Source organism: Myotis yumanensis, unplaced genomic scaffold (assembly GCF_028538775.1).
Source record: "Myotis yumanensis isolate MYYU_CA2020_CCGP unplaced genomic scaffold, mMyoYum1.0.hap1 SCAF_4, whole genome shotgun sequence".
NCBI classification, from domain to species: Eukaryota; Metazoa; Chordata; class Mammalia; order Chiroptera; family Vespertilionidae; genus Myotis; species Myotis yumanensis.
In genome coordinates this window covers 65,235,452-65,263,391 of record NW_027223755.1, presented here as the reverse complement: position 1 = coordinate 65,263,391, position 27,940 = coordinate 65,235,452, and the positions used below count along the sequence as shown (strand labels likewise).

At 40.2% G+C, this 27,940-nt stretch overlaps 1 protein-coding gene across 2 annotated transcripts in view; it reads left to right on the top strand.

Annotated features, from left to right (window-relative positions):
• Window positions 1–27,940, top strand: part of EPB41L4A (erythrocyte membrane protein band 4.1 like 4A) — a 215,998-nt gene that overhangs the window by 178,421 nt on the left and 9,637 nt on the right. For both annotated transcript variants that reach the window (XM_070412445.1, XM_070412444.1), the window contains exons 15-19: window positions 1,575–1,658; window positions 2,887–3,000; window positions 10,558–10,605; window positions 11,534–11,611; window positions 21,406–21,525. In XM_070412445.1, the coding sequence (XP_070268546.1) occupies window positions 1,575–1,658; window positions 2,887–3,000; window positions 10,558–10,605; window positions 11,534–11,611; window positions 21,406–21,525 (444 nt within the window). The remainder of the gene's footprint in view (window positions 1–1,574; window positions 1,659–2,886; window positions 3,001–10,557; window positions 10,606–11,533; window positions 11,612–21,405; window positions 21,526–27,940) is intronic.

The window sequence follows — 27,940 nt, the reverse complement described above, 5'->3', positions numbered from 1 at the left end:
TATGAGGGTTCTTATATCAAGTTGGAATGTTTTTCCGAGGGTTTTGATTTCATTTCCGTTTGTTTAGTTTTAGAACACTCCCTACAGATTCTCTCTTTGGAATGATAAGTTCTTTGCCTTTGCAGACACTTTAGTTTACTGTGCTTCCCTTAATCAGCCTCACAGCTGTGGACAGAGTCAGCTTAATCTGTATGTACAGGGTGTGCGGTGGGAAGTCTAACAGAAGATCAGTAATCTTCCATGAAATTCAGATCCCAAGCTTTTTAGAATGTATAGAAGCAGTTCAATCTCTTTTGTAATTGCATTCTTGCTGAGGACTGATACCTAAAAGGCTGCCAGAATTTTCCCACTCAAGCTTTGGATGAGAAATAGTTTAGGGGGCAGTTAACTCGCCACCCAGGGTGTCATTGTTCTTTAACTTCTGCCTACTCTCCCAATTCCCCTTTCATCTTGCTACTCCCTTTCTCAATCTCCCTTGTCTCCTCTCGCCTTTTCTCCTGACTTTTTAAACACACGCTCGTGTGCGCACACTTTCCACTGCTGTATTAAACATCTAGCATATTTATTACTTTTGCCTCATTTCAAAAGTAAGCTTTTACTTTGGAAATTTGATCTTCCAAAGGTTTTTAACCTTTCTAAAAAGAACACATTCTTCACTATAAAACTTCCTACTTACTACCTACTAATACTATGAGTGATGTGCTTTCGTCAAATATATTTTTAGATTTATATTCCTGTGTAGTTATAATATCCTAGGGTGCAAGTTTATTTTCATTTTTTGAAATGACCTTGTCAGTTTTTTCTCTCTCCTTTTTCTTGGCTGATATAAAGAACCCTGCTAGGACCATGTTTGAAGACAGTATGTAGAGGATTCCTCAGAGAGCCAAGGTTAACGTGCACCAGTTCAGTAGCTCTCTTTCGGAAGCTGAGAGAAGGCACTCCCCCCGCCCCCACCGGTGACGAAGGCTTCTAAGAAGTCCCTTCCTGGTGTCTCCCCTGTGTTTCTAAAACAATTTGTTGGGATGGAATAACAACTCAGATATATTTACATTCTTAGGGCAGAAAGATGATACTTGGTCAGGAAATAGCATTGAAAGTCATTCTGATTTGGAAGGATGATGCCAAGGAAGGCGGAAGCTGAGGGCAGGGAAAGGTCAGTGGGGGCAGCCTGAACCTGCTCAGAGCCGACTGTCCTGCACAGATTCAGACCCACACCCAGAGCCAGGGGTCTCTGACCACCTTGAAAAGAGGGAGCCGGCCACACAAGCCTGGATGCCTGTGCTCCCTGTCCTGCAGGTGGGCTCTCTTGAAAGTTTCTTAACAATGGATGACCTGGCTCCTGTTCGCTTAAAGCAGTAAAACCAGAAAGAAAAAGAGGGGAAAGACACAAAAGTACTTGCTGGAGACATGTATTTTGTAGGAAAGTCATACTCTTTTTGGAATGAGTCATGGGTAGAAATAAACACATTTTTAAACATTTGTTAAATAATTTTACTGAAGAAATAAGTATGTGCGTTAACTTCCTTTTATTTTCTAGTTAATTTGTATTTCATACTTTTTTTTTTAAATTAAAGCTTTAAGAAAGCCAAGAATGAAAACAGCCCTGATATCCAAAGAAGCAAACCTCATGCGCCGTGGGAAGAAAATGGCCCCCAGAGGTAAGGGGATCTTTGTTTTTCTGAAGGAGAACAGTAGGGAAGGGGTTAGCAGTTGCCTCTATCAAATAATAGAATCCACCTGCTTTGTGGCGGGTCAGGACTAGCTCTGGACCAGGCAGTCAGATTCCTGCATCAGCGTGACCGGGAACTTGTGAAGTGGAGATCAACAGGATGTGTCCCAACGTGGAACTCTCTCCTGGAAGGACAGAGAGGAAACTAGTGTATATTAAGAAACTGCCTTGGAAGGTCACCACGACGGTTTAGAGCAGTGGTTCTCAACCTTCCTAATGCCGCGACCCGTTAATACAGTTCCTCGTGTTGTGGTGACCCCCAATTTCATTGTTACAAATTGAACATAATTAAAGCATAGTGATTAATCACAAAACAATTTGTAATTATATATGTTTTTCCAATAGTCTTAGGCGACCCCTGTGAAAGGGTCGTTCGACCCACAAAGGGGTCGCAACCCACAGGTTGAGAACCGCTGGTTTAGAGTGAGATGATATATTTTGGAAAACTCTAAATGAAATGTAGTTAAGATACTTCCTCCAGTTTCATAATTCTTATAAAAACGTGGGTTGAAATCTGTAGCTGATGAATAGTAATTCTAGAAGACATAAAAATATATATTTAGTTTCTTTTGTTCATAACTATCAAAGCAGCGACATACTTGCATTATAACTTCCTGGGCACATCCTTACGATGGTTCCGGGTCTGACTACTCAGGGGTTCAAATCCTAGTTCTATACTTTCTAGCTACTTTACTTGGGCTATTGAATGAAACATTCTGTATTTCTCTTATCTTTTTTTGTTAAATGGGCCTAATAATTGTACTTCAGTGCTTAGGGTTAATATGACTATTCGCTAAGATAATGAATACAAAGTTTTGAGCTTGGTCAGCGCCTGGCAGGTGGTAGGCTCATCATAAATGCAATTCATTGTTGTAATTATTCCTGTCCTTTGTGTCTGTTCATTTCTCATTGTTGAAGGCCACCAAGAAAAATCCATTCCTGCAAAATAATGACCTATATGATTTGTTTTACCAGATTTTACCCCTCTTTTCTTTCAATGTATCTTGTCAACAAAAAGCACCGTTTGCCCACAATTCCCTTGAAAGTACCAATTGTGCAGTCATGACCACCCCCCGTAGGACCATTGGGGTCTGGGGTTAGGGTGTTTGCTCCTCCAGGGCCTCCAGGGATTATCGACCATTCCTCTCTCACTCTAGTGGTCTCTACAACTCTCCCCATGACCGCACGAAGTCCCCAAAGTTCCCCTGCGCACGCCGCCGAAACCCCTCCTGTGGGAGCGACAACGACTCTGTACAGCCGACAAGGAGAAGGTAGGCTGAGCACAGCCCCTGATTTAATTTTTGGTCCCAGTCACGTTTTTATCCCGGGTTATTCTCATAATATCAAGATTGTTTGTCTCCCCAGGAGAGCAGAAAGCCTATATTTTCTGAGATAAATAAAATAGGTTAGGGGTCCCGAAGCATTTCTCTTAAACAGCCAGATTCAGAGCATAATTTCAAAAATATTAACAGGAACTTGCTTTCTGTATTGTACTGATAAGTTGTTAAGAAATACATATATGCCAAAACCGGTTTGGCTCAGTGGATAGAGCGTCGGCCTGCGGACTGAAGGGTCCCAGGTTCGATTCCGGTCAAGGGCATGTACCTGGGTTGCGGACACATCTCCAGTGGGAGATGTGCAGGAGGCAGCTGGTCGATGTTTCTCTCTCATCGATGTTTCTAACTCTCTATCTCTCTCCCTTCCTCTCTGTAAAAAATCAATAAAATATATATTTAAAAAAAAGAAATACATATATGATATACTTTAATAATATATATTATATAGTATGTGCAATAAATTATATAACATGTTATGTCAATGACATATATTAGTACATAAAAGACATTACATGTTTCAGCCTAGGAAGACAAAATTATGTTACAGATTAATCGCAACTGAGGCTGTGTTCTCTGCTCTCAGGCAGATATGGTTGTATAAATGTGAGCAAAACTCCTTTCAAAGCGCAGAGAAAATGCATTGTGTTGCCCAGCAGGATGGATTGTTTGGGTGGTTATATGTACATGTGTGTACTATTTAATTTTTTATAAACGTCCGTATCTGGAAGTTTGGGACTCTTTGCAAAGCAGGGTGGGCAGTGGGGCAGGTCCAAGAGAGGAAGACCCAAGAAATGACTCACCGGGGAAATCCACTTCATTCCTACATGATGGGGCTGTGTTTTGCCCTGGGTACCTACGTAAGTGGTATTTTATGAGTGACTTTTATAATTGTGAGACGTTCAGGTCACGCTCTCAGATAACCATCAACATTCCTTTTATATCATGGTGGGTCTGGCAAGCAGAAGCCCTTCTGTCTTTTCGGCCCTGTTTATACTTACCTGTTGGTCCATCCCTGTCTCATTCCTTCTACTTCTGCTGGTTTTCCAGAACTGTATTCCCCAGCTTTCTCCAACCAGGTCCAACTTCACTGAAATCCTTTGATGGTTAAGCAGAGAAAGGTCCATATCACCCTCACCTCGTAGGGCTGGAGAGGGGGAGAGAAATCATGACCAACAGTGAATAATGGAATAATAGTTGGCATTCATCATGTCCTGAGGACCATTGAAGTCCTGAGCAGTCTACTTGCTGTATATTAGCTCATTTTATCCTTATAATAACCATACAGAAATGGGCATTTGTATCATTCAGTCACGAGGCCTTTTTAGCAGAGAGGGATTAACGCAGGGAATTTTGGTGCACAAATATGAGTAGGATGAAAGGAACGAAAGGCAGAGACATGGTACAGCCCTGAGGTCTGGATGCTGCCCTGCCCCTGGGCTGGAGGAATAAAAGGAGACAGGGAGTGTTACCAGAGATGCAGAGCTGCTTCTGCCTTTGAGCTGGCTCCCAGGAGCCTGTGCTGGCTGCTGGCATTGCTGGCTGCCACTGTCGGAGGTGCCACCACTGTAGCTGACGCTGTGGAACCCCACTTCTCAGGAGCGCATGAGTGGGTGCCACAGGTACTGCCAGAAGCACAATTGCCTCCCCTTTTCCCCTGCCTTCAGATCTCACCTGAGTGTCTCTAGGTGGAACCCAGCTGGCAAAGGAGTCCAGGAAAATGCAGTTGCCAGCCATCTAGTGCTGGCACTACAGGGAAGATGACAGATGGGTTGGGATGGGGCTGAGTACCAGTGGACAGGACCTGGCCCAGCATTATCATCTCACTTCTACAGAGAAGAAAACTGGCTCGGGGAGATGGCAGGAACTGTCCTTTGTAACACATCTGGGATTTGGATCCAGGGCTGTACATCTGGAAAAGGCCAGGGTAAAGGACCATCATTTCAGTAAGGCAGGAGGGAAGGTTTTCTGCCCTCCTTCCCTACCAAGGATTGGTTCAATTCAGACAACTAAAAAACGTGGCAACACCCCTGGGAAATACTTTTAAAATGCATTTATGTATATATGTGTGCTGAGGGATGTGGGTAGTGGGTTTCACTAAATATATTAAGAATTTGCCAAAACCGGTTTGGCTCAGTGGATTGAGCGTCAGCCTGCGGACTGAAAGGTCCCAGGTTCGATTCCGGTCAAGGGCATGTACCTGGGTTGCGGGCACATCCCCAGTAGGAGATGTGCAGGAGGCAGCTGATCGATGTTTCTCTCTTATCGATGTTTCTGACTCTCTATCTCTCTCCCTTCATCTCTGTAAAAAATCAATAAAATATATTTAAAAAAAAAATAAATAAATAAATAAATAAATAAATATATTAAGAATTTGCGCCGAAACCGGTTTGGCTCAGTGGATAGAGCGTCGGCCTGCGGACTGAAGGGTCCCAGGTTCGATTCCGGTCAAGGGCATGTACCTGGGTTGCGGGCGCATCCCCAGTGGGGGATGTGCAGGAGGCAGCTGGTCGATGTTTCTCTCTCATTGATGTTTCTAACCCTCTATCTCTCTCCCTTCCTCTCTGTAAAAAATCAATAAAATATATTAAAAAAAAAAAAAGAATTTGGCATCGTCTGATGATTGTTAGATAAGTTTTTACAGTTTTTCATTCTTAATTATTAGTGTACTTTGTCATTTCCAACATAAAAGAATTGCACATGTTGAGCAAATGGCCATTTTGATTTTAATATATTCAAAAATGAACTTACCAAGTTTTGCTAAAATGCACCAAACTTTACATTTCTTTTCAAACTAAATGCTTGAACTAGTTTGGAGCATATACATTCTCAAATCCAGACTAATGACTCTGCACTGAAATCCATTTTCTGTTGGCTTCCTGTGAAACACAGAGAAGCAATTGTGGTGCGTGGTTACAGGACCCTTTCATAGGCACCATTCGGGGAAAAGACCATTGGGATTTGGTCTGAGCACCATAAAGCCTTCTGTCTGGTTCTGTGTCACCTAAAAGATCTCTTATTCAGCATGTGTGTTTGGAGGAGACCAGCCATGGCTTCGTGTCGGCATGACTGAGACAAAGCTCATTCTTTATTGTTTTTTTCGCTATAAATGCCCTTTAAATGTCCCTGTTCTTGTTAGTCTTGTTTTACCTTCTCATATGTTTACCTTGCCCCTGGGCACAAATCCCTACAGACATGGATTAACTCTGACATTTAAAACTGAGATTTGTCATCAGCATGGAAGAATCTCAAGGACTTAAATTTAATAATAGGAAATTCTCTTTTGTAATGGATACCAGGATAACATGTTTTGCAGAAGATATCACAATTTCTATGTTGCCAGTCATCTGTCATTAGATGAGTACAGCTGCCAAATTCTGGCAGAGTCTAGAACATTGGTCTCAATCTTTTTCGGTGATAAAACTCTGAGAATCTGATGAAATGTTGGATTCATTCCCTAGGTAGTGGTCGGCAAACTCATTAGTCAACAGAGCCAAATATCAACAGTACAACGATTGAAATTTCTTTTGAGAGCCAAATTTTTTAAACTTAAACTATATAGGTAGGTACATTGTTATTAACTTAACTAGGGTATTCCTAAGGCTTAGGAAGAGCCACACTCAAAGGGCCAAAGAGCCGAAGTTTGCCGACCACAGCCCTAGGGGGAAAGACTGTATTATTGAATACACATACAAACTTCTTTATAATTGTCAAGGTTCATGGAGACCCTGATGCCTGCGTGTTTAAACATTCCTATTTTAAAAAAGAAACCCAGCATGCTTTCTGACAGAACAATTTATTTTTACCCCCATTCATCTTTATACTCAAAAATGTTTAGAGTACCCACTGTATGCCAGGCACTGTATTAAACAGCATCAAAGAAAGTCTCTGACCTTTGGGAGTTTATCATTTGTTAGGGAAGAAACATACAATTTACAAATACATGTGCAGTTATGACTGTTATATGTTCTTCAGGGGGCAGTTATGCTTAGGGAAATTTAAAAACTTTTTAATTGAAAAATGCATATAGAAAAGTATTCCTGTTCTAAGAATAACTGCTTGATAAACGTTTGCCATCCAAACACATGTATAACCAGCACTATTAGGAGCGGTTTTGCTGAGTTGTTGAGTTAAGGAGGTTGGAAGGGTTCCTGAGGCCGGATGCTGGAGCTGGGATCAGACAAAAGCAAGCAAAGAGAGGAAGAGGGACTGGTATGTGCTGAGGCCTTGGGATAGAAGGGAAAGGGGAGCATTCATGAAAAGGATAAAGGCCAGTGTTGCTCAAGCATTGAGTGTGAGCAGAAAAGTGCTAGAAATGAGCCTGGAGAAAAAGGTGGGGCCAGACCTCATCAGACACCTGAGCTTTGTTGAGGATTTTGGTCATTAGATCAGTAGTTTTCAGAAAGGATGATAACAAGATCATATTTGTTTTGTGTAAAGGTGGAAAAGAGGTGGAAGGGAATAGTTGTGGAAACAGAGAGGCCAGGCAGCAGGCTATCATATGAGTCCTGGCCAAAGAGAATGGGAGCATGAGCCAACCTGGTGATGTGGAGACAAGAAAGTTGGTAGTTTCAAAACCCATCCAGAGGTAGAATCAGTAGTGCTGGCAGGATCAGCATGAGGGTGAAGGAGCGAAAGATGTCAAGAATGAAGACCATGCCAAAACCGGTTTGGCTCAGTGGATAGAGCGTCGGCCTGCGGACTGAAAGGTCCCAGGTTCGATTCCGGTCAAGGGCATGTACCTGGGTTGCGGGCATATCACCAGTAGGAGATGTGCAGGAGGCAGCTGATCGATGTTTCACTCTCATCAATGTTTCTCTCTATCTCTCTCCCTTCCTCTCTGTAAAAAAAAATCAATAAAATATATTAAAAAAAAAAAGAATGAAGACCAGGCTTGTGCAGTTTCATGAATTGAAGTGTGATGCACTGATATAAGAACCAGCAGGACATTAAATGCTGAAAGGGACAACTTTTTGGGTTTGGGATTGTGGAATTTGCAGTTTCTTTGAGAAGTCCAAGTGCAGGATTCACATGGATTGTTGGATATAAGTCAGGAGTTGGGTTAGTTGTCTTGACTAAAATATAAATTTCTTAAAAATGTTAATTGAAATATGAAATACAGAGGAGGCTGTCCAGATAAATAGTATAGATAGAATGCAAAGACCAAGCCTATGGCAGACCTAGGATTATTAACTTGGTAAAAGAGACATAGAATTTGTGGCCACAGAAAAAATCAAGAGAGTGAAAATCTGCTTACTAAATGGCTCCCTTCTCTCTTCATTCCCAGAATGCTAGAAGCCAGGCTTGTATCTTCCAGACATGAGGTTACAGAATCTCACTGTAAGAAAGGACAGATACAGGAGAAAAGATCTGCAGATAGAAACTTTCCAAGGATTTTCCAAGGAAATGGTTGAGACTACCCACATCACTTTGTTCCACATGACAGTGAAGCCATCGGTTAGCATGCTCTCCACCCAGAGGTTTAGTGCACAATGCTTGAGAGAGTCATTATCATCCAGCATTTGAGGATAATTTCTGTTTGGAAAGACAGAGACTGAAACAACTAGGAGTTGTTTGTGTGTGTGTGTTGAGGTGGGGGGGGGGGGGGGGCGGGGGGGGGAGGGGAGCGGGGGCAGGGGCACTCATAGGAAATAGAGTCAATATAAGAAACGGAAAGCTTTTTATGAAAGTGTAATTATAATCTTTGGAAAATGAAAACTTTGATATCAAAAGGAAAGAGTGAATAAAAGTTCTTAGACTTTAATGTGACAGAATTTTTAAAATAATCAATAGAAGGTTTAGAAGATAAAGTTAAGGAAATCCTCCCCAGAGTAGAGCAAAAACAAAGCATAGATATGTAAATAAAGATAAAAAAAACTATCCAACCTGGATATGAAATATTCGACTAATGAAATTTCTAGGGAAAAACCTCAAGAAAATGCAGAAGATGAAAGTATTAAAGAAGTTGTACAAGAAAGTATTTCAGAACTGAATTATCGTACTTTATGGAGAACCTGCTGAGCATTTGATATAATAGATTGAAAAATTAGATCCATATCAAGATTCATTATCATAAAATTTTAAAACATTATAGATTTAGAGAGAATTTTTAACACTTGGAGTAGGGAAGGAATATGGAAGAGAAAAGAAAAGTTCATGCATAAATGGTGACAAATAAGAATTCTGGTCTTGGGTTGCTTAACAGCAATATCAGAAAAAAGATAATGAAGCATCACCTTCAAAATGCTGAAGGAAGATTATTTTCAATTTAGGGTTTTTGCACTGTGATCAGGGCGGATATAGCTCTTGAATGCTTTGCAGAAACAGAGAGCACTTAGATCAGAGAATGGTGGAACCATTGCTGGGTCATGTTGTGGATCTACTTGAGGATCCACTAGTATGAACATGGATCTGTAGTGTAACTAATATGCTCTTTTGTGTAACTCCATCCAGCACTGTTCAGCCAGCTGTTGAGGCGTAGCCCAGAGAACCTGGATAGTTGGTTGAGGTCTTGCCAAAAAGATTGAACAGAAAACAAAAAGTTGGAGGAAGTTTTGAGTATTGGCATGCATGTTATTGAGATGATAGAAATCTAAACTGAGTCAGAGAGGGAATGAAGGAGGGAAAGAGCTGATGGATAATCACACAGTCAATAGGCACATAATCCTATTGAGGTCAAAGAAAGGTAGAATGGAAGTAGTTGAATGAGCAGTAATAACAGTTAACATTCATTGAGTGCACACAATGGGCTAGATCCTACTACTCTATACACTTTAAATGTATTAATTCATTTTGTCCTAATAACAACCTTTTGTGGGAGGTTCTGTTAAAATGGAGGCACTGAATAGAGAAATAATTTAAATCACAACTCATCAATGAAGGAGATGGGAATCATATTCAGGTTGCCTGGCTCCAGAATCCTCACATTTTAACCAGGATACCCCATCAAAGCTGTTTGAAAGTAAATAGAAGTAAGTGGTAAAGGGGGGTGTGGGGGTGGAGGGGATTGTGGTCTGAGAGCAGTGATTAGAGGTGGTTACAGAGGATAAAGTCCAAGTGTGCCAGGATGTGGGTGCTGCGTTATTGTGAAGAGATTATTAGAGAAAAGGTCAAGGGGACTTGGAAGCCAGGGCGTTGGGAAGGGCATCCAGGAGAGAGCTGATGTCAGATGATGGCAGAATTTGCTTGGTGGATTGCAGACCTTGAAACTTCAAACTAACTGCATCACTGGATGAATGGAATTTAACAGACATGTTGTGCATGTTTATTTGTAGACTATTTACAGCCCCCAGTAGGTTGCTGGTTTCTTGAAGCCAATTGGTAGTCTATTTCTGGGACCTATTGTGGGGATGGACATATGTGCCCGATTCCAATGTTTGATAATGAATGACTATGAAGCATATACATGAAGTGAAACTCATTTTGGTGTGCTTTCCTTAGCCAATTGATAACTTGCTATTTTCTTTAATGTCTTCATTTATTTGTTTTCCATAGGAAAGCCCATAACAGTGGTGAAGACTCAGATCTAAAGCAAAGGAGGAGGTAAACAAAACAAACAAACAAACAAAAACACAAAATGGGAAGGAGGGCCCAGGAGAGGGAGGCAGGATCAGCAGATTAGCAGAGCTCAGAACTGAGGCCAGAGGAGGGACTTTCTTGTTTATTAGTGACTGCTTTAAGAGTACTGTAAATGTGTTCTTTAACCTGAAATGGGTGTCAGCTGGTTCTCAGTCTTCCATTCTGTAGCACCCTTAGCAATTTCTCTTGTTTCTGCTCCCAGAGGAGCTGTCTCAGTTATCTGCTGCTACACTAAAACCATTCCAAAACTTGGTGTATTTAAAGCAACAGTAATCACCTATACCTCTTTTATAATTCTGTTGATTGAACAGGAAGTTTTTCTAGTTAGCTTTGCTAGTTTCAGACGAAGCTTCAGTTGGATGGTGGCTGAGGTTGGGCTATTTCTGTCTGGTGCCTGGCAGAATGGCTGGAGGCCTGGGGCCCTTCTCCGGGGTCTCTGGTGGCTGGGAGGAATCAGGAGCTACCAGCCCTGTTAAGGGCTAGTCCTGGAACTGTGAGAGCATCCCTTCCACCTCATTCTGTTGATAAAATCAGCCCCAAGACGAGCACTAATTCAAGGGGAGAGGAAATAAACTCTGCCTCTCTCAATGAAGGGTGGAGGTTTGGTTTAGCACAGGGGCTTATAGCTTTATGTCAGATTTCTGTTGGAAGTGCTTGGTTTTTTTAGTCCTTCTGGGAGCATAGTGACATTCGCCTTAATCTAATCACACTTCTTTAGACTCATTCAGATGTCTGACTGGATTGAGAAACACTGACCGGGGGAGGGAAGCTACTTACATTTGGGTTAGTAATCTTACTACGGAATTAATTCCAAAGAACCAACATGAACCTTTCTAAAATTTTCCATTTGTCTTAAATGTGAGTTTTTCACTTGCTCTTATTTTGTCTTCAGGTCCCGCTCGCGCTGTAACACAAGCAGTGGTAGTGAATCAGAAAATTCCAATCGAGAACACCGGAAAAAGAGAAACAGGTAATACTGGAATATTACAGCTAGCTGGACCTGCAAAAGCAGAGGCTGCTGTCGGTGGTGAAAGCTGGGCGTCCAGTGTACTTTAAGCCAGATTATCTCACCTGTGTTTAAGAAGCAATCTGGCACTGTTTTGAAGCCATCTTTTAGGAAACCTCAGCTCTTTGAATTGAGTTTCTTATCTTTATAATAAGATGATTAAACAGTTTGACAATGAGGTTCCATCTTGTTAATTAAAAACAAAGTTGATCTAAACTTAGGTACAACATGTAGTAAATTTGTCTAAGGGTAGTAAGAAATTTTACTGTGAGTAGAGGGGTTTCTCCCTGAAGTATTTTTTAATATATTTTTTAAAAAATTAATTTTAGAGAGGAAGGGAGAGGGAGAGAGAGATGGAAACATCCATGAGACAGAATAATTGATCACCCCACACTGGGAATTGAGCCTGCAACCCGGGCATATGTCCTGATCTGGAATTGAGGCGGTAGGTAACCTTTTGGTTCATGAGTCGATGCTCAACCATACCAGCTGGTGTCCCTGAAGTCTCTTTTAACATGATGTTACTATATTTTGCCCAACCAAAAATGAGGGACTCATTGTATGGATTCTATACTTTCAGCCTCATGTAGATGTATATGCAAATATGTGTTTATATTTATGTAGGCACATACAATTAGATGGGGAAATGCAGTTTATTCATATCTTTAGGACTTATTTTTTAAGAGCTTTTTAATAACATCATTTGACATGTAATCAGCATTAGTGATGGCTTAATGCATTAATCAGTTCTTGCTTGTAGCAAAATAATTATTTGAAAACAAGTGTTCTCATAGTGCTAGGTTGGGAGTGAGAAGGATTCGGTTGCTCCTGTGCCAGTTGCTACCCCAGTGGTTCTCAACTGGGGACAATTTTGCCCTCCCCTCCGCTCCCTGGGGATATTTGGCCATGTTTTGAGACACTTTTGATTGTCATAATTGGGCGAGGGGATTGCTGCAGACCAGGATACTGCTAAATATCCTACAATGTACAGACTGCCCCCCACAGCAAAGAAATATCTGGCCCCAAAAACATGTCAGTAGTGCTACTGTTAGAAACCCATTCTCACCTGAGGTGGAACTCTGGCCTGGTTGTTTGTGCTTTTCTGGGTCGTTTTTTTATCTTCTGTAAAATGAGGAAGTTGGAAGAGATAATCTCCAAGGTCCTTCTTTAGTACTCAGAGCCCTTGTGCTTGGCACACACTGAATCAGCCTCCCTCTCCGACTACAAAGCCTGTGCAATAATAGCCCAGACAGCATTGTGAGCGCAGACCAATTTCTTAGGGGAGCTTTCTCTGTGGAGCCTTCTTGGGGCTGGAATCACACTGCATAGAGGTGAGATCTCAGTGTGTTATAACACTCTTCTCAAGGAAATGATCCCGTTTCTTCTTCTGTAAAAGCCCACGTGTGGAGGGCAGCTCTCCCTGAGGTCCCCTCTTCCTGCTCTAAAATTCACAGTCTTCACAGACAACACAAAACAAAGCAAAATATCTCACCTTCTCCCCCACCACACACACGGCTGTACTTACTGATCGAGCCAGTATCTTAACAAATTTGTTTCTCTTTTGCTTGGTATATTTTAAATTGTGCTCGTAGACGCTATTGTCTCAACTTCTCAGAAGGTGGCCTGTTTAAAAATAGTGTCTTGGGGCCAAAAGCACTCATGGTGACATTTGCTGTTCAAAATGAAACACTATTAAAGGGTTGCCAGCAAGTCCTTAAATAGCTCATTACTGTTCTACTTGCGCACAGGCTCCCGTATTCCTTGTAGGTGTTTTCTCCCTCAAGACTTTCTCTCCCACCCCACCCCAGGCACAGCTTTTTAGGTTGGGATTCTTTGTATTGTGTAAGTAGTGTATTTTAGAATGGTGGTGGTTCTGAGTGTGTAAGTGCTAATGTGCTTTGGAAGGCTGTTAATGAGAACTCACTTTCAAAACACACCGACACAGAGGCTTTCAGACTCATTTTACCTGTAGAAATATTGCCCCGGGGTTTCATAAGTTGCCTGTGTCTGTCAAAGATGAGGTCTAGAGTCTAGATCTCAGGGGCACAGCAAAACAGTGGGCAGAGGAAGAAATACGTCTTTCAATTGCAGTCCCACTCCTGCAGATTCTCGTGCAGCAGGTGGCGGCGGGTGTGCAGGAGAAGCTGCAAGCACGGCTGCCTCCGGGGACCACTTACACATAATGCTGTGCTCCCACTAACCCTCGATCCCATTATTTGCCTTGTACATTTTGCCAGAACCCACTCCTTCCACATCAGGATGCGTAGGTCTGAATATTTAAACTGTAGCCCTGCTGACGGTCCTAATGGGTCTTCTGTCTGTGATGGAGGATCCTCTCCTGACTTCCTCTTTGTGCAGAAGACTCTGTTTTGGGGGAGAGGATATATCTCTTCTATTTCATCTGCCCTTCCTTATCCCAGAAGCAGTGTGACCCAGCCAGGCTCTCCACAGAGTCCTCTGTGCTTTTATCAAAGGACTCTGGTGACCCTAGAATGAGGCAGACTGCCTTGAACCTGATGATGTTCTGCTTCCTGCAGCAAGGTCTCAAAATTCAGCCCTGTTGTATTCATGTGCACTCGTTAGAACTTTGAATCTTATCCTTGAGATCTGAAGGGTCAGCCATCTGGTCGCTAGAGGTTGGAGTGCATGGGCTGTGCTCTGGACTTGCCCAGGGTGTATATTGAAGGAGAACCCAGGAAGTAGATTTACCAGAGGGAAACCTTTCACAAACCAGCTTTCCCTGAAAACACCTTGAGTTTAATAAAATATCCTGCACATTCAAAGAAACCAGTCTGCGAAACATGCTCTGTGCTATTGATGAGAATCAGCATCCTTTGAGCATTCACCAGGGAGAATCTGTGGATTACCCAGTCATTAGCTTTGATGTGTGGCTAGGCTTTTAGGATTTTGAAGTGGGGGATTTGGAGGGGGTGGAGGGGCAGCGACTTGAGAAGCAGTCTGGTGTTTTTTGCATAAGCATACAAGTGGAAGTAACTCTGGAGATTGGTGAAGATTACAAGAGTAAAAGATGCCCTGGCCGGGTGGTTCAGTTGGTTAGAGCATCATCCATACACCAAAAACGGTGGCGGGTTCCATTCCCAGTCAGGGCACATACCTAGGTTATGGGTTCAATCCCTGGTTGGGGTGCATACAGGAGGCAACCCATTGATGTTCCTCTCTCACATCGATGTTTCTCTCTAAAAAAAAAATCAGTTGAAAACATATCCTCATGTGAGGATTTTAAAATAGAATAAAAGAAATAAGAAGCCTTGAGTAAGAGCAGGGCTAGCGTAAATTGGCAACAGGAGACCATTTGGACCTTTCCCTGATTTTATCCTGGGATGTTTGCATCACAAACTCGTTAGTTATGTACGTGAGGCTGTGTGTGGGCGCATGTGTGTACACATGGGTGCAGTAGAGCACAGAACAAAGAATCAGGGAGCCTGTGCTATAAATTTGACCCAGCTTTGGAGAACTCTGTGGCTAGGAGCTGGTTACCTTACGCTCTGAATCTCAGTTTTCCCATATGCAAAGTGGAATGATACCTGTCCTGTCTACCTCACAAGAGCTTTGTAAACGTCCAGGAGATAATAAATGTGCTTTGAGAAGTAGGAAGTGCCCTGCACAGGCAGGTACTGTAGATGAGTGAGAGCAGTCAGCACTGCTCCCTGCTATCTGAAGTCCCTGTGGTATCTGTAAGCCAGGGCCCAGCTCCCTTTAACAAAAAGGACGTCCGTGTTTCTAACATGAAATTTTCCTGCCATAAATATTGTTAGTTTCTTCCTGCCCTTTAGATCTCTTTTAGAATCTGTATCTGAATAATGGATTAAGATGGTTTTAAATATTTTAAATATGTTCCACAAGGTCTTTTGTATTATTTTCCTAAAAAGAAAAAAAAAAAAGAAGAAACTGTCTTCTGTGGCACTGCAACTGACAGGGACGATACATCTGCGTAGGGCCTGATGTTGGCAGGATTTTGCAGGGGGGTTAAAAAAAGAACTTTATTGTCCCTGTGCCCGAAGGGAAAACACAAACCAAACCAAAAATGTGTTTTGGATGATAGCAAGCTTAAACCAGTGGGGCATTTCTTTCAGATAGCCTGAAAGGAGGCAACTGTTTCCTTGCTAGCCTTCCCTCCTGCCCTGTTCCTGATTTAGGTAGAGGCTGCAGACCAGGTAGAAATTATGGGCCCGGAGAGAACCGATCATACGAAGCCAATGGAAGCAGGGTTCGCCATGCTACAGATTGCGAGGGTTTCTGATTTCCACTCTAATAAGTCATTTCAAAATGTAGACATTTGATATGGATGAATTAGGGCTTCCAGAGCATAATCAAAGTTGACAGAGATGACTGTGGAGGTGCAAAGCTGCAGCCGCTGAAGGATGACGTCTGATTACTGAGCGAGGGCAAAGCAGGTTGAAAAATTAGGAAAACAGAAGGAGAGCTTGAAAGAGAAATTGCACCAAAAGGTAGCCTATTTTGCAGGGAGAGCATAAGGAATAAGTGGAAGAGACAGAAGCATCTTTAAGAGCAAATAAGAATAATTTATTGATGATGGGGGAAAGTTGGGAAAAGCAAATGAATTTTTTGCTTGGTGGTCTTAAGGGAGTAGGTCGACAGATGCCTGGAACCAACATAAATTTCCCTAGGGAAGAAAAACTGAAAATAAAAGAAAAAGAAGGTTGGTTTATAGCAGGTGATCCGAAAATGAGTGCAGTTGATGAGAAACACAAGGCTACAGTCAGTTGGGACCCGCAGACTTAATATCAGCGATGGAGTGGTCATATGAAGCAATTGTCTGGAAAGCCGTGCCATAGATGAAGAGTAGAGGTTTGTCTCAATGTGTCTGACTGGTTTGAAATAAAACACAAATAGAGAAAAATAGAGTTTAAAGCTAGACAGGATCTTCGCAATAATTAGGTAGATGAAAAACTGACACCTGACCAAAGAAGATAAGCAATTTGCCCAGATAATGGCAGAGCGGGGACCAGGCAGAGCGCTGTATATTGCTCATACATTCTTGGAGCTTCATTATACATTTGCTTTGTGAGATTTCTCAGGTTCAGCATTAAATATGGTCTTTATTTCAGTGAATGAGTAGTGAATTAGAACTGGTGTAAAGGATGGTCCTATTAGGAACAAATCCGCCTGGGTAAAGGTAGAGAGCAAAGCCCATGAGAGTTTGTATAAGAATTCATTTAATGTGAAGAATTCTGCAGAAGAGGCCGAACTATAATTGGGCAGACAGGAAAGAAGAGACTAGGAATAGTCATTATCTTCATTTTTGTTATCAAACGATTATATGGCGTTTCATCTTCAAACCTTTTGCAGACTTTAATTAAGTGTCACATACACTTATAATCTAAATTGCATGCATCTCCGGGAAAAGTAAGGTGTTGAAATTTGGTGAGACGTGGGGGAAATATATTAGAATTCTTCTATCCTGCAATGTCATTGAAATTTGTTCTATTTTGAAGCAATCTCCTTCCTTACACATTAAAAAACAAAAGCCTTGTCATAATGCTCCCTACCCCAACTATTAACTCTGCATAGTTTTAGATAAGAAAATAGGTATAGCCGAAACCGGTTTGGCTCAGTGGATAGAGCGTCGGCCTGCGGACTGAAAGGTCCCAGGTTCGATTCCGGTCAAGGGCATGTACCTGGGTTGCGGGCACATCCCCAGTGGGAGATGTGCAGGAGGCAGCTGATCGATGTTTCTCTCATCGATGTTTCTGACTCTCTGTCTCTCTCCCCTCCTCTCTGTAAAAAATCAATAAAATATATTTTAAAAAAAAATAAAAAAAAAAAAGAAAATAGGTATAATATGATAAATTTAGAGTTATTGCATCTAAGGATACAGGAAGGAAACAGCATTTTTCAGGTTCACTTTAAATGTAACATTTGAAAATTAATATTTCCCCAGTGAAAATTACAGTGGACTCTTTTTTCCCCTTGACATTTAAAATTTTTTATTTTGGTTGAAAGTATTACAGGTATCCCCCCTTTTTTTCTCCCGTTGACCCCTTCCCCTTGATACTTTCATGACTGTCATGTGAGAGCACATTTTGACTTTTTAAAAGGTACTGTTTTTCTTAATGTAAATCCCCACATCATAATTAAAATAGCAGGAAGGCCCTGACTAGTGCGGCTCAGTTGGTTGGGTGTCGTTCCAGGCACCAAAAGGTTGCTGGTTTGATTGCTAGTCAGGGCTCATGCCCAGGTTGTGGGTTCAATCCCTGGTGGGAGGTATCCTGGAGGCAGCCCACCCATGTTTTGCTCTCACATCAATGTTTCTCTCTCTTCTCTCTCTCTCTCTCTCTCTCTCTCTCTCTCTCTCTCTCTCTCATACACACAGAAAAGGAACAAAGCCAACACTGTGTATCCCACACCTAAGGATGGATGAGACAAGGTGCATTATAGGAGCTGCCTTTACATTTAAAGATTTATTTATTCACTCATGCATAAACAAAATAGTTAACTTCTGCCTCTTAAGGACTGGATGGTATAATATTCTTGCTCCTCGTCCTAAGATTTTCCTTTCCATGCAGCACCTGTATTTTCTGGAACAGTTCATTGATGGGCGAAATGACACTTTCATTCTTGTAATGAGGCACCATTAACTGGAAGCCTTTTGTAAGGGTGTAATTTCAAACTTCATTACAGACTAAGACAGCCACGCCACCATTACTCAGGAAAATGTGCTTCTGTTGTGACTCTTCAATGAGCCTTACATTTTTAATGCACCGCGTTGGAATATTTATGAAGCAGTGTCACCAGTAGAGGGCATCTGTCTTTTAAACATGTGGGTCACAAGGATATTCATTGCCAGGGTTTCACTGCCCTTGCTTTAGACTTTTAGAAGAGTTACAGGAACATGCCATAGTCTGAAATTTCTTCCGATGTAGTTCTTATCAGTAGCAAGGTACAGGACTCTGGGCTCATGTTTCAGGAGCTTTCATTTTCTTCATCAAGGTAAGAGCGTAGTACAGTGATGGCGAACCTATGACACGTGTGTCAGAGGTGACACACGAACTCATTTTTTTGGTTGATTTTTCTTTGTTAAATGGCATTTAAATATATAAAATAAATATCAAAAATATAAGTCTTTGTTTTACTATGGTTGCAAAGATCAAAAAATTTCTATATGTGACACGACACCAGAGTTAAGTTAGGGTTTTTCAAAATGCTGACACGCCGAGCTCAAAAGGTTTGCCATCACTGGCTTAGTATGAAGGTAGCCAGTTAAATTCTACAATAAAGAATGCACAATAAAATAGATAGATAGATAGATAGATAGATAGATAGATAGATAGATAGATAAAAGAATGCACATACACTCATTGTGCTTCCTTTTAAATGTCTGTCCTCTCGGAAAAATCTGTTTGCCAAAGTCTGGCCTCAGCCTTGCTCATAAGGCTTGACCTCTCAGAAATAAAAATGGTGATTTCCTGATAAAACAAACACGCACATTGTGAAATTTAGTCCTGCCCATGACTATGCAGCCATATTGTTCAGCATGGAAGCTCTGGAGGATTAGGAGTTAGGAGACCTGGGTTTCATGTCTTTCCCTGGGCACTGTGAGGTGTGGGTGCCTGGGGGGAAGGAGATACCTCCTTGCCAGCCGCTACTTCCCCACTGACTGTCTTGATCTAACTTTGAATCCCTCAGTGCAGCTCTGCTCCCCCATCAGACTGTCACAGAATCCGTAAGATGGTTTGAGGTGTAGGTTCTGGCTGTGAAAAATACATGTATGTATGAGTATATATAAGCACACACATATATAAGCACATAGCATTTTCAAATTGGAGTGTTTCAAACAATGGTTAATAATTATGTCCTCAAGCAGTTTACCTACTCTTATTTTTCTTCAAATACTTGTAATGTTGAGATCCATAGCAGTATATGTTGGATTTTAATTTCCTCTGTTCATGCCATGAGAGAAGGAATCTGTGAAACATACCATGACTGTATCCTGTTAATTTTCAAATAGCCTGTTAGAATGGAAAGTTTTAGCAAGGAAATATATACAGTTCAAGGGTTTGAAGTGTGTTACAGATAATTTTTCACTTAACACAATTCCTCCTTAATCTAGAGAGATTTAAACAGTTTCTACCTCAGAAGGTACTCTGTTGTTGTTGTTTTTTTTACTTGAATTTGCCTTACATTGTCTCTAAGTTATATGTGAAATGAATATTTACTATCCATCTACTGATATGCATTTATAAGCAAATCCAAGTATCCACACAACAGCCTATATTAAGTGCTGTCACAGGGCAACCAGAAGACATCTGTTTAGCGAGAGAAATGACTCCAAACTTACCTGTTCACTTCATTTTGGTTTTGAAGCATTTATGCTCATCCAGTCCCAGTATTGGGTTGATTTCCTTGCAATTTAGTGCTTCTCTCCCACACCCTGGGAGTCTCGGTGTGTGAAATGAACACACTGGAATAGTTTCCTGAGGATTTACATAAATTAAAAGTTAAATATTCAAATAACAGGTGTTTAATTTTTGCAAGGAATACTCATGGCTTCACAGCGTTGCAGTGCATCCCAGACAGTATTTACACATTAATTAAGCACTTGCTTTAATTATGCACTCACTTAACTTCACTCCTACAATACCTCATCTTGTTACCAAAAAGACGATATAGTGAACATCCAGAACTTCAGTGTGGTCCATGGGTGGGTTTTGTTAGGTCCATGTGGTACCTTAACACACAGAATTGCTTGCCATTACTTAAAATCGGAAGAATTCACTTTAAACATTCAGATTTGTGGATTATCTTTTTAAAAATAAAAAGTCTGGTATCATTGTCCTGTGATCTCACCTGGCGGGTGCCTATGCTCCCCAATTACTTCTGCTTCTGATTTGCTCTGGATTTCCTGGTCCCTCATTTACATATCCTGCTTGGCCCCTGGCCATCTTGAGTGTTCACACCTCTTGGGCCTGTGAGCAGCCATAGCCCGAATGCTCTGTGCCTGCCCAGCAGCTAATGCATGATGCCACCACATTTAACTTTGTTGCACTTCTAGTTTTCTGTCTTAAATAATCAGAATTATATCTGGAAATTATTGACCATGAAAACTTTGACTAGTATGATTTTTTAAAGAGAATTTAACGTACAATTATTTATTGCTGCTTTGGTTAGCACGTTTTAAAAAATGATTTTCTCTCATGACTTAAGATTGTCTCTATAGCAGACGCCACTCTTTAGTCAAAACTTGAATATGTTGTATGTCAAATGGATACTAGACTTATGGGGGGATCACTTCATAAGTTATATAAATGTCTAACCACTCTGCTGTACACCTGAAACTAATAAATATTGAATGTCAACTGTAGTAGCAAAGTAAATTTAAAAAAATCTTAAATATGTTTTTGTTTGACACACCGTTTTCTAAGAAAACTTTAAGACAAAGGTAGAAGTCTGAATATAACTAATACATGCTTACATGTGTATGTATAAATATTATACTATATTCATAAGTATATGCATATATACAAGTACATACATATTATATATTATAATATTTATACAGAAATACATATATACTTATGTGTTAATCCATTCAACACATTCTTAGCTTTGAGTTAATGAAAATGAAATTGCTTCTTAAATAACTTCATTTTTCTTAATCACTTTTAAGTAACTTGATCATTTCTTAATATCACTTAAAAGCTGGTTTAGGATGAACCAAAAAAACAAAGCACCACATGTGTGGACATTAACTTTAGATGAACGGTCTTGCTTTTCAGAATACGGCAGGAGAACGACATGGTTGATTCAGCGCCTCAGTGGGAAGCTGTATTAAGGAGACAAAAGGAAAAAAACCAGGCGGACCCCAACAACAGGCGATCCAGACACAGATCTCGCTCGTACGTGGACTCTTTCTATACTTTGATTAAAAATGCTGAGCTTGAAGTAGCGTGTGGCTTCTAGGGCAAAGGGGGCTGTCTCTTTCAAGCCTTCTGAAGTGATTTAGTTCAACTTTGATGATCCCGTTGTTTATTTTTCATATTGACCGCCTCATATTTGTGACATTCATTAACTATATCTGAAGCTATAGAAGTTGGAGCAAAGCCAACCCAAAGTATCATAAAAAGACAAGGCCATCAAAGTTGTGTTTTGTTTTTAAACAAAAGCATATATTCAACTGAATAAACAGGAACAGTCTCCTTTGTTCCAGAGCCTGTCTGTTGGTGAAATACCTGCTGCTTCTCTCAATTGGAGTCTGCAGAATTCTCTAAAGTCTTGTTCCAGGTTGAACGAGATGTGAATATCTTCCCATCAAATTACCATTTGTGAGCAGTAGTCAGGGAGTGATTCATTACACCCCAATGTTGGAATTTGCCTGCTTCTTCTGTTGCTAGGCAATGCCATGCGTGAGCACAATTACCCCATTAGGATGAGACTGCCAGACCCCCACATTAATTTTATTTTGAGCTGGTGAAGTTTATATATTTGTTATTAACGTGTATATTGTCCAGATGTAGACTCTCCAGCACCCCTACCTTTGTGACCCTAGGTAGTTAGGTGTGTGGTGTTGCTTACTAGAGGAAGGAGGGATTAGAATCTCAGGGCGGTGGAGGGTGCTGGGGAGTGGATTTGGACACAGACTGTGTAGGTAGGTGGGAGCTCTGAGGGAGCCAGGCAGAAGGGTTCCAGCTCAGGTTAAGAGAGGCTGGGGAGGACTCTGCAGGGTACACCCCAGAACGCTGCATGACTCCAAGGGATGGTTCTCAGTCTTAGATGCTTGCTTTTTACCCAGAATGTATTTTTTTATCTGTAGTACCTCAGAAGGAGTGATGTCTGTTTCTTTTGTATAGGAAATTTGCAAGAACACTAAGCAGTGCTATAGTAGGTGTTCACTTATTATCGTTAATGTGACTTTCAGCAAAAACTAGTTTTATCACAAGCTAATTGATGTAAAGACTTAAGTTCCTGCAGCACCTCATCAGCATTATTAGGAAAGGATGTTATTCGAGGACCTGCTGTACACTCATAGATTTATTCATTATGCCATAATGTTTTTGTTCTGAAACCTAATTAAAATGTTCAATTTAAAGCAGAAGTTAATAAAAAGCTACCTTTGTCCTGGATACTATCTCTTTGCAACTCCATTAAAAAAGAGAGGTTTAGATGTGGATGAATCAAGACCTCATTGAAGATAGTCTAACAAAAGGCACAGAAACCCAAGAGCAAGACTCAGCATAGTCCTGGGTAAATCTTTTGTAACCATGCTTTTTACCTGTCTATGCAGGAACTTCTTCTATGAGGGACTTAAAATACACAAGATTTGGTGACTTTATATTAAATCTTAAAACAACATTTAGTTTTCTAATCATTTCTAAAGAACTCTAAATTCAATTAAATATAAATAGTAAATCTCATGTAATAAAGGGAACAGGAAAATAAAATTAGGAAAAATTCTATAGATAGATTTTTAAGAAGTCAAAATCCATTACTAGAAGCAATACTAAATAAATGAACAATCTATTTATAAATACAATTGATAAGCAGAACTATCCATTGTTGTTGAGTATTATAGTTACTTTAATCCAATTGTATTATTGGGCAAATATTTGTAGATGGGCCTGGTAATTTAATAATTTCAATGGAGTGATCTGAGATTTATTTAACAGCGTAAGGAATACACATTTGTTTTTAACTGAGGGTAATTTGAGGTGAAATTTACATACAGTGAAATGCTCTCATCTTAAGTGTATACTTCAATGAATTTTTTTAAGGTATTTTATTGATTTTTTTTTTTTACAAAGAGGAAGGGAGAAGGATAGAGAGTTAGAAACATCAATGAGAGAGAAACATCAATCAGCTGCCTCCTGCTCACCCCCCACTGGGGACGTGCCTGCAACCAAGGTACATGCCCTTGATCAGAATCGAACCCAGGACTCCTCAGTCCTCAGGCAGATGCTCCATCCACTGAGCCAAACCGGTTAGGCCAATTCAATGAATTTTGACAAATATTTACATAGTGTATCCATCTTACCAATCAAAATATAGAATTAAAAAGTTCCCTTGTGTTCCTTCTAGTCAGTCCCCATGCTCCATAGGCGACCACTGTTCTGATTTCTATCACCATAGACTAGTGTTTCTCTTTTATTAAACTTCACATAAATGTAATTATACAATATATGCTCTTTTAAAATCTGCCTTTTTTCACTCAGTGTTTTTGCATGTTGTGTCTATCAGTGCTTCTTTAAAATTTTTAAGCACTAGTCCATTATATGAATATTCCACGATTTGTTTAGCCATTCTCCTCTTGATAGACATTTGGATTGTTTCCAGTTTTTGCTATTGTGTTAAAAGCTGCTATAGACATTCCTTACAAGTGTATCTGTGGAGTGTGTTTTATTTTACCTTGGGTAAATACCTGGGAGTGGAATTTCTGGGTTAGAGTATATTTGCATATTTAATTGTATAAGAAACTACCAAAATGATTTCCAGAAAGTTTGTATCATTTTATACCCCCATTAGCAATGTATGAGAGTTCCAGTTCCGACCTATTTGCCAATAGTTGGTTTTGCTCTGTCTTAATTGTAGCTTGTCTAGTAGGTTCGAAGTGGCATCACATTGTGGTTTTAATTAGCATTTTTCTGATGCCTAATGATGTCAACCACATTTTCCTGTGCTTGTTGGTTATTCATAATTTTTTAAAATATATTTTTATTGATTTCAGGGAGGAAGGGAGAGGGAGAGAGAGAGAGAAACATCAATGAAAGAGAATAATTGTTTGGCTGCCTCCTGCATGCCCCCTACTGGGGACTGAGCCTGCAACCTAGGCACGTGCTCTTGACCGGAATAGAGCCTGGACCCTTCAGTCCACACGTTGATGCTCTAACCACTGAGAAAACTGGCTAGGGCCATAAATTTTTAATTATGGTGTTTGATTTTTTTAAATTATTTATTTTTAGGGTTCTTTATATATCGTGGATGTATGTATTAGTCTGAGTACTTTCTCCTGGCTGTGGTTTGCCTTTTCATGTTCTTAACCTTGGGGTTTTTTGTTGTTGTTGTTAACTGTACTCATTTTTTTTTCCAGGTTTCAGCTCATTATTCATTTATTTACTTATTTTCCCATTCAACACAATTTTGCATTAGTTTCAGGTGTCCAGCACAGCAGATCAATATTCATATAAGTTACCAAGTTTGCTCAGATAATTCAAGTGCCCACCTGGTACCATAGTCATTACAATATTGTTAAATGTATTCCCATGCTTTATCTTACATCCCATGCCTGTTTTGCAACTGACAATATGTACTTAATCCCATCACCTTATTTTATCCCTTTTTTATGATAAGCATAAATTTTAAATTTTGATGAAGAACACTATCATTTTTTACATTTCTAGTTAAGGCTTTTTGCATCTTAAGGAATATTTGCCTATACCGCAGTTACAGATATATTTTCATATCTTTTTCTAGCAGCTTTATATATTTTGTTCTTATATCTAGGTATGTGATTCATCTAGAATTAAATTTTCTGTATGTATGAGGTAGAGGTAGAATTTTTTCCAATGTGTTTATCTGGTTATTTCAGTCTCATTCACTGAGATGCCTTAGGGCAGTGGTCGGCAAACTGCGGCCCCTTGAGTGTGGCTCTTCCACAAAATACCACGTGCGGGCGCGCACGTACAGTGCGATTAAAATTTCGTGGCCACACTCAAGGAGCCAAAGAGCCGCATGTGGCTCGAAAGCCGCAGTTTGCCGACCACTGCCTTAGGGCATTAGTTGAAAATCAATTTGATTGCTTATATATGGGCCAATTTTGTTTCATTGATCTATTTGTCTATCCCTAAGCCACCACATGTCTTGGTTACTGTAGCTTTACAATAAGACTAGAATCAGGTAGTGTAAATTCTCCAATTTTGTCAATGTTTTCAAGGTTCTTTTAGCTATTTTAGATCCTTTGCAGTTCTATGTAAATTTTGAATCAATTTATTAGTTTTCATCCAGAAAAAGACAATAGATTGTAGATTAGGATTATGTTGAATCTATAGATCAGTTTTGAGAAAATTAATGTTTTACCCATCCATTTATTTGTCTTTAACTTCTCTTAGCAATGTTTCATAGTTTTCAATACAGTTATTGCACTTATTTTGTTAAATTTAATTCTAAATATCTAATAGTTTTAATGGTATTGAATTGTACATTTAAATTTTTTATTTACCAATTATCTGTTAGTATATACACTGAGTGGCCAGATTATTATGACCGGCCAGATTATTATGACCACCCCATCAGTACAATGAAGTGAATTAGTTATGCAAATATTATTAATAATAAAACCTTGAGAGTATTTGCTGAGGAAGTTTTCAATATTCAGTATTTTTTGAAGTATCAATGAAGTACTGATGGGGTGGTCATAATAATCTGGCCACTCAATGTAGAAACAGGCTTATGCTGTCTGTTGCCCAATGTCTGAAAGACAATTGCTTTGTACATTTTGTTTTATTTTATAGTTTTTGAGGATGGGAGGGCTCATTTGATAACAGTTACTCCTTTGGGACCTGAAGTTCGGGAAAACTCTTATCTTTAAATTGGGTATTACTTCTATCAGAGCAACTGAAATCAGAAAAGAACCGAATGGTACCTTAAATTTAAAATCTTATTTAAACTTTCCTTTTAATCTTATCTACATAATAAAAATATCAGATCAGAGAGGGGATTTTCTCAGACAATGTAAGTTATGAGAAGAACTCCTTTAAGAGTTGGATGTGTAGCATTTTGGAATATAGTTTTAAAGCAAATAATAAAAAGATTTAGCAAATGTTGGGATGACTTTGTAACTGAACTTGATTGATTACATAGCTGATATGGCCAAAGTGCGTTTAAAAATATGTATATATTTAAGTGCTGGGAAAATAATCTATTTGAAGAGTGATTCATTCATGCTGCTCTGGCTGCTTGGTAAAACGCAGGTTGGAAAAGAAAGGAAGCGGGAAGAGTAATTAGAAAACTTTGCAGTGGTCTATGTATGAGAGGTGATGTTAGCTCAGTAGGTGGAAATGAAGTGGATGAACATGCATTTTGGAAGCAGAGCTGACAGAGTCATAGTATGAGAGGCGTCATGGATGCACTTTAGCTTTGGGGCTGATGGATGAAGTGGGTAGCCATGCTGTCTTACTGGGAATGGAGTGAGATAGGCCATTCTCACTGTGTGGGGAGAGAGTGTCAAGATTTTTGTTTCATTAGGTTTAAGAAACCAACAATTAAATAGAAATTTCAAGTTGGCAACTAGATAAAAGTGTTATAACTCTACAAGATGATGTGTTTCTTTTAGGGAAAACTGGGCTGTGTCTTTTATTTGAGCTATGATATTAAAAACCTGAGGTTTGTTGACAATTAAGAAAATGTCTGCTGGTTGCTATTGTCAGACCTCTGCTTCCCAATGTTAGCTTATTACCTAACCTCCGCAAACTTCCAGTGTCCTCTGTATAACACAGGTATAGAGAGGGATTTTGCTGAACATTTAGTGAGATCACATATGTCAAGTACCGGTGACATCATCTGTACTCACAGTGCAGTTACTGTAATTAGTAAGTTCTCCAGGTCTTGTTTAATCTCTAGAAACATAGAAGGTATTTGATTTTTTCCCCTTGAGCAGAGGAGGGAAGTGAGGAGAGTAGGGTGGGGCCAAGTCACATAAAAGTTAAAATTTTGTTCCATGAGAATTTAGGAACCGCTACAGCTTTTTAAAAAAGTGGAAACAGCCCCGCTGGTGTGGCTCAGTGGTTGAGCATCGACCTATGAACCAGGAGGTCACAGTTCAATTTTGGGTCAGGACACATGCCTGGGTTGTGGGCTCGATCCCCAGTGTGGGGCGTGCAGGAGGCAGCTGATCAATGATTCTTTCTCATCATTTGCTGTTTCTATCTTTCTTTCCCTCTCTGAAATCAATAAAAAATATATTTTAAAAAAGTGGAAATATGGGTAGAGCAATGTTTGAAGAAAGTAACTAAAATTGTTTTTCAGATATATTTCTATTTGGCATTTAGATATACAGTAAACTACTCTCTCAATTACTCCCATACAGTAGGCCCCCTACCCATGGTTTTGCTTTCTGTAGTTTGTTACCCGTGGTCAACTGCAGTCCAAAAATAATTCCAGAAACAAACAATTCATAGCTTTTAATTGTACGCTCTTCTGAGCAGCGTGATGAAATCTCCGCCAGTCCCTCTGTCCTGCCAAGGACGTGACTCTCCACGCTGTGCACACTCCCCTCCTGTTAGTCACCTAGAGTCTTGGTGTCAGTTTGACTGTCATGGTGTC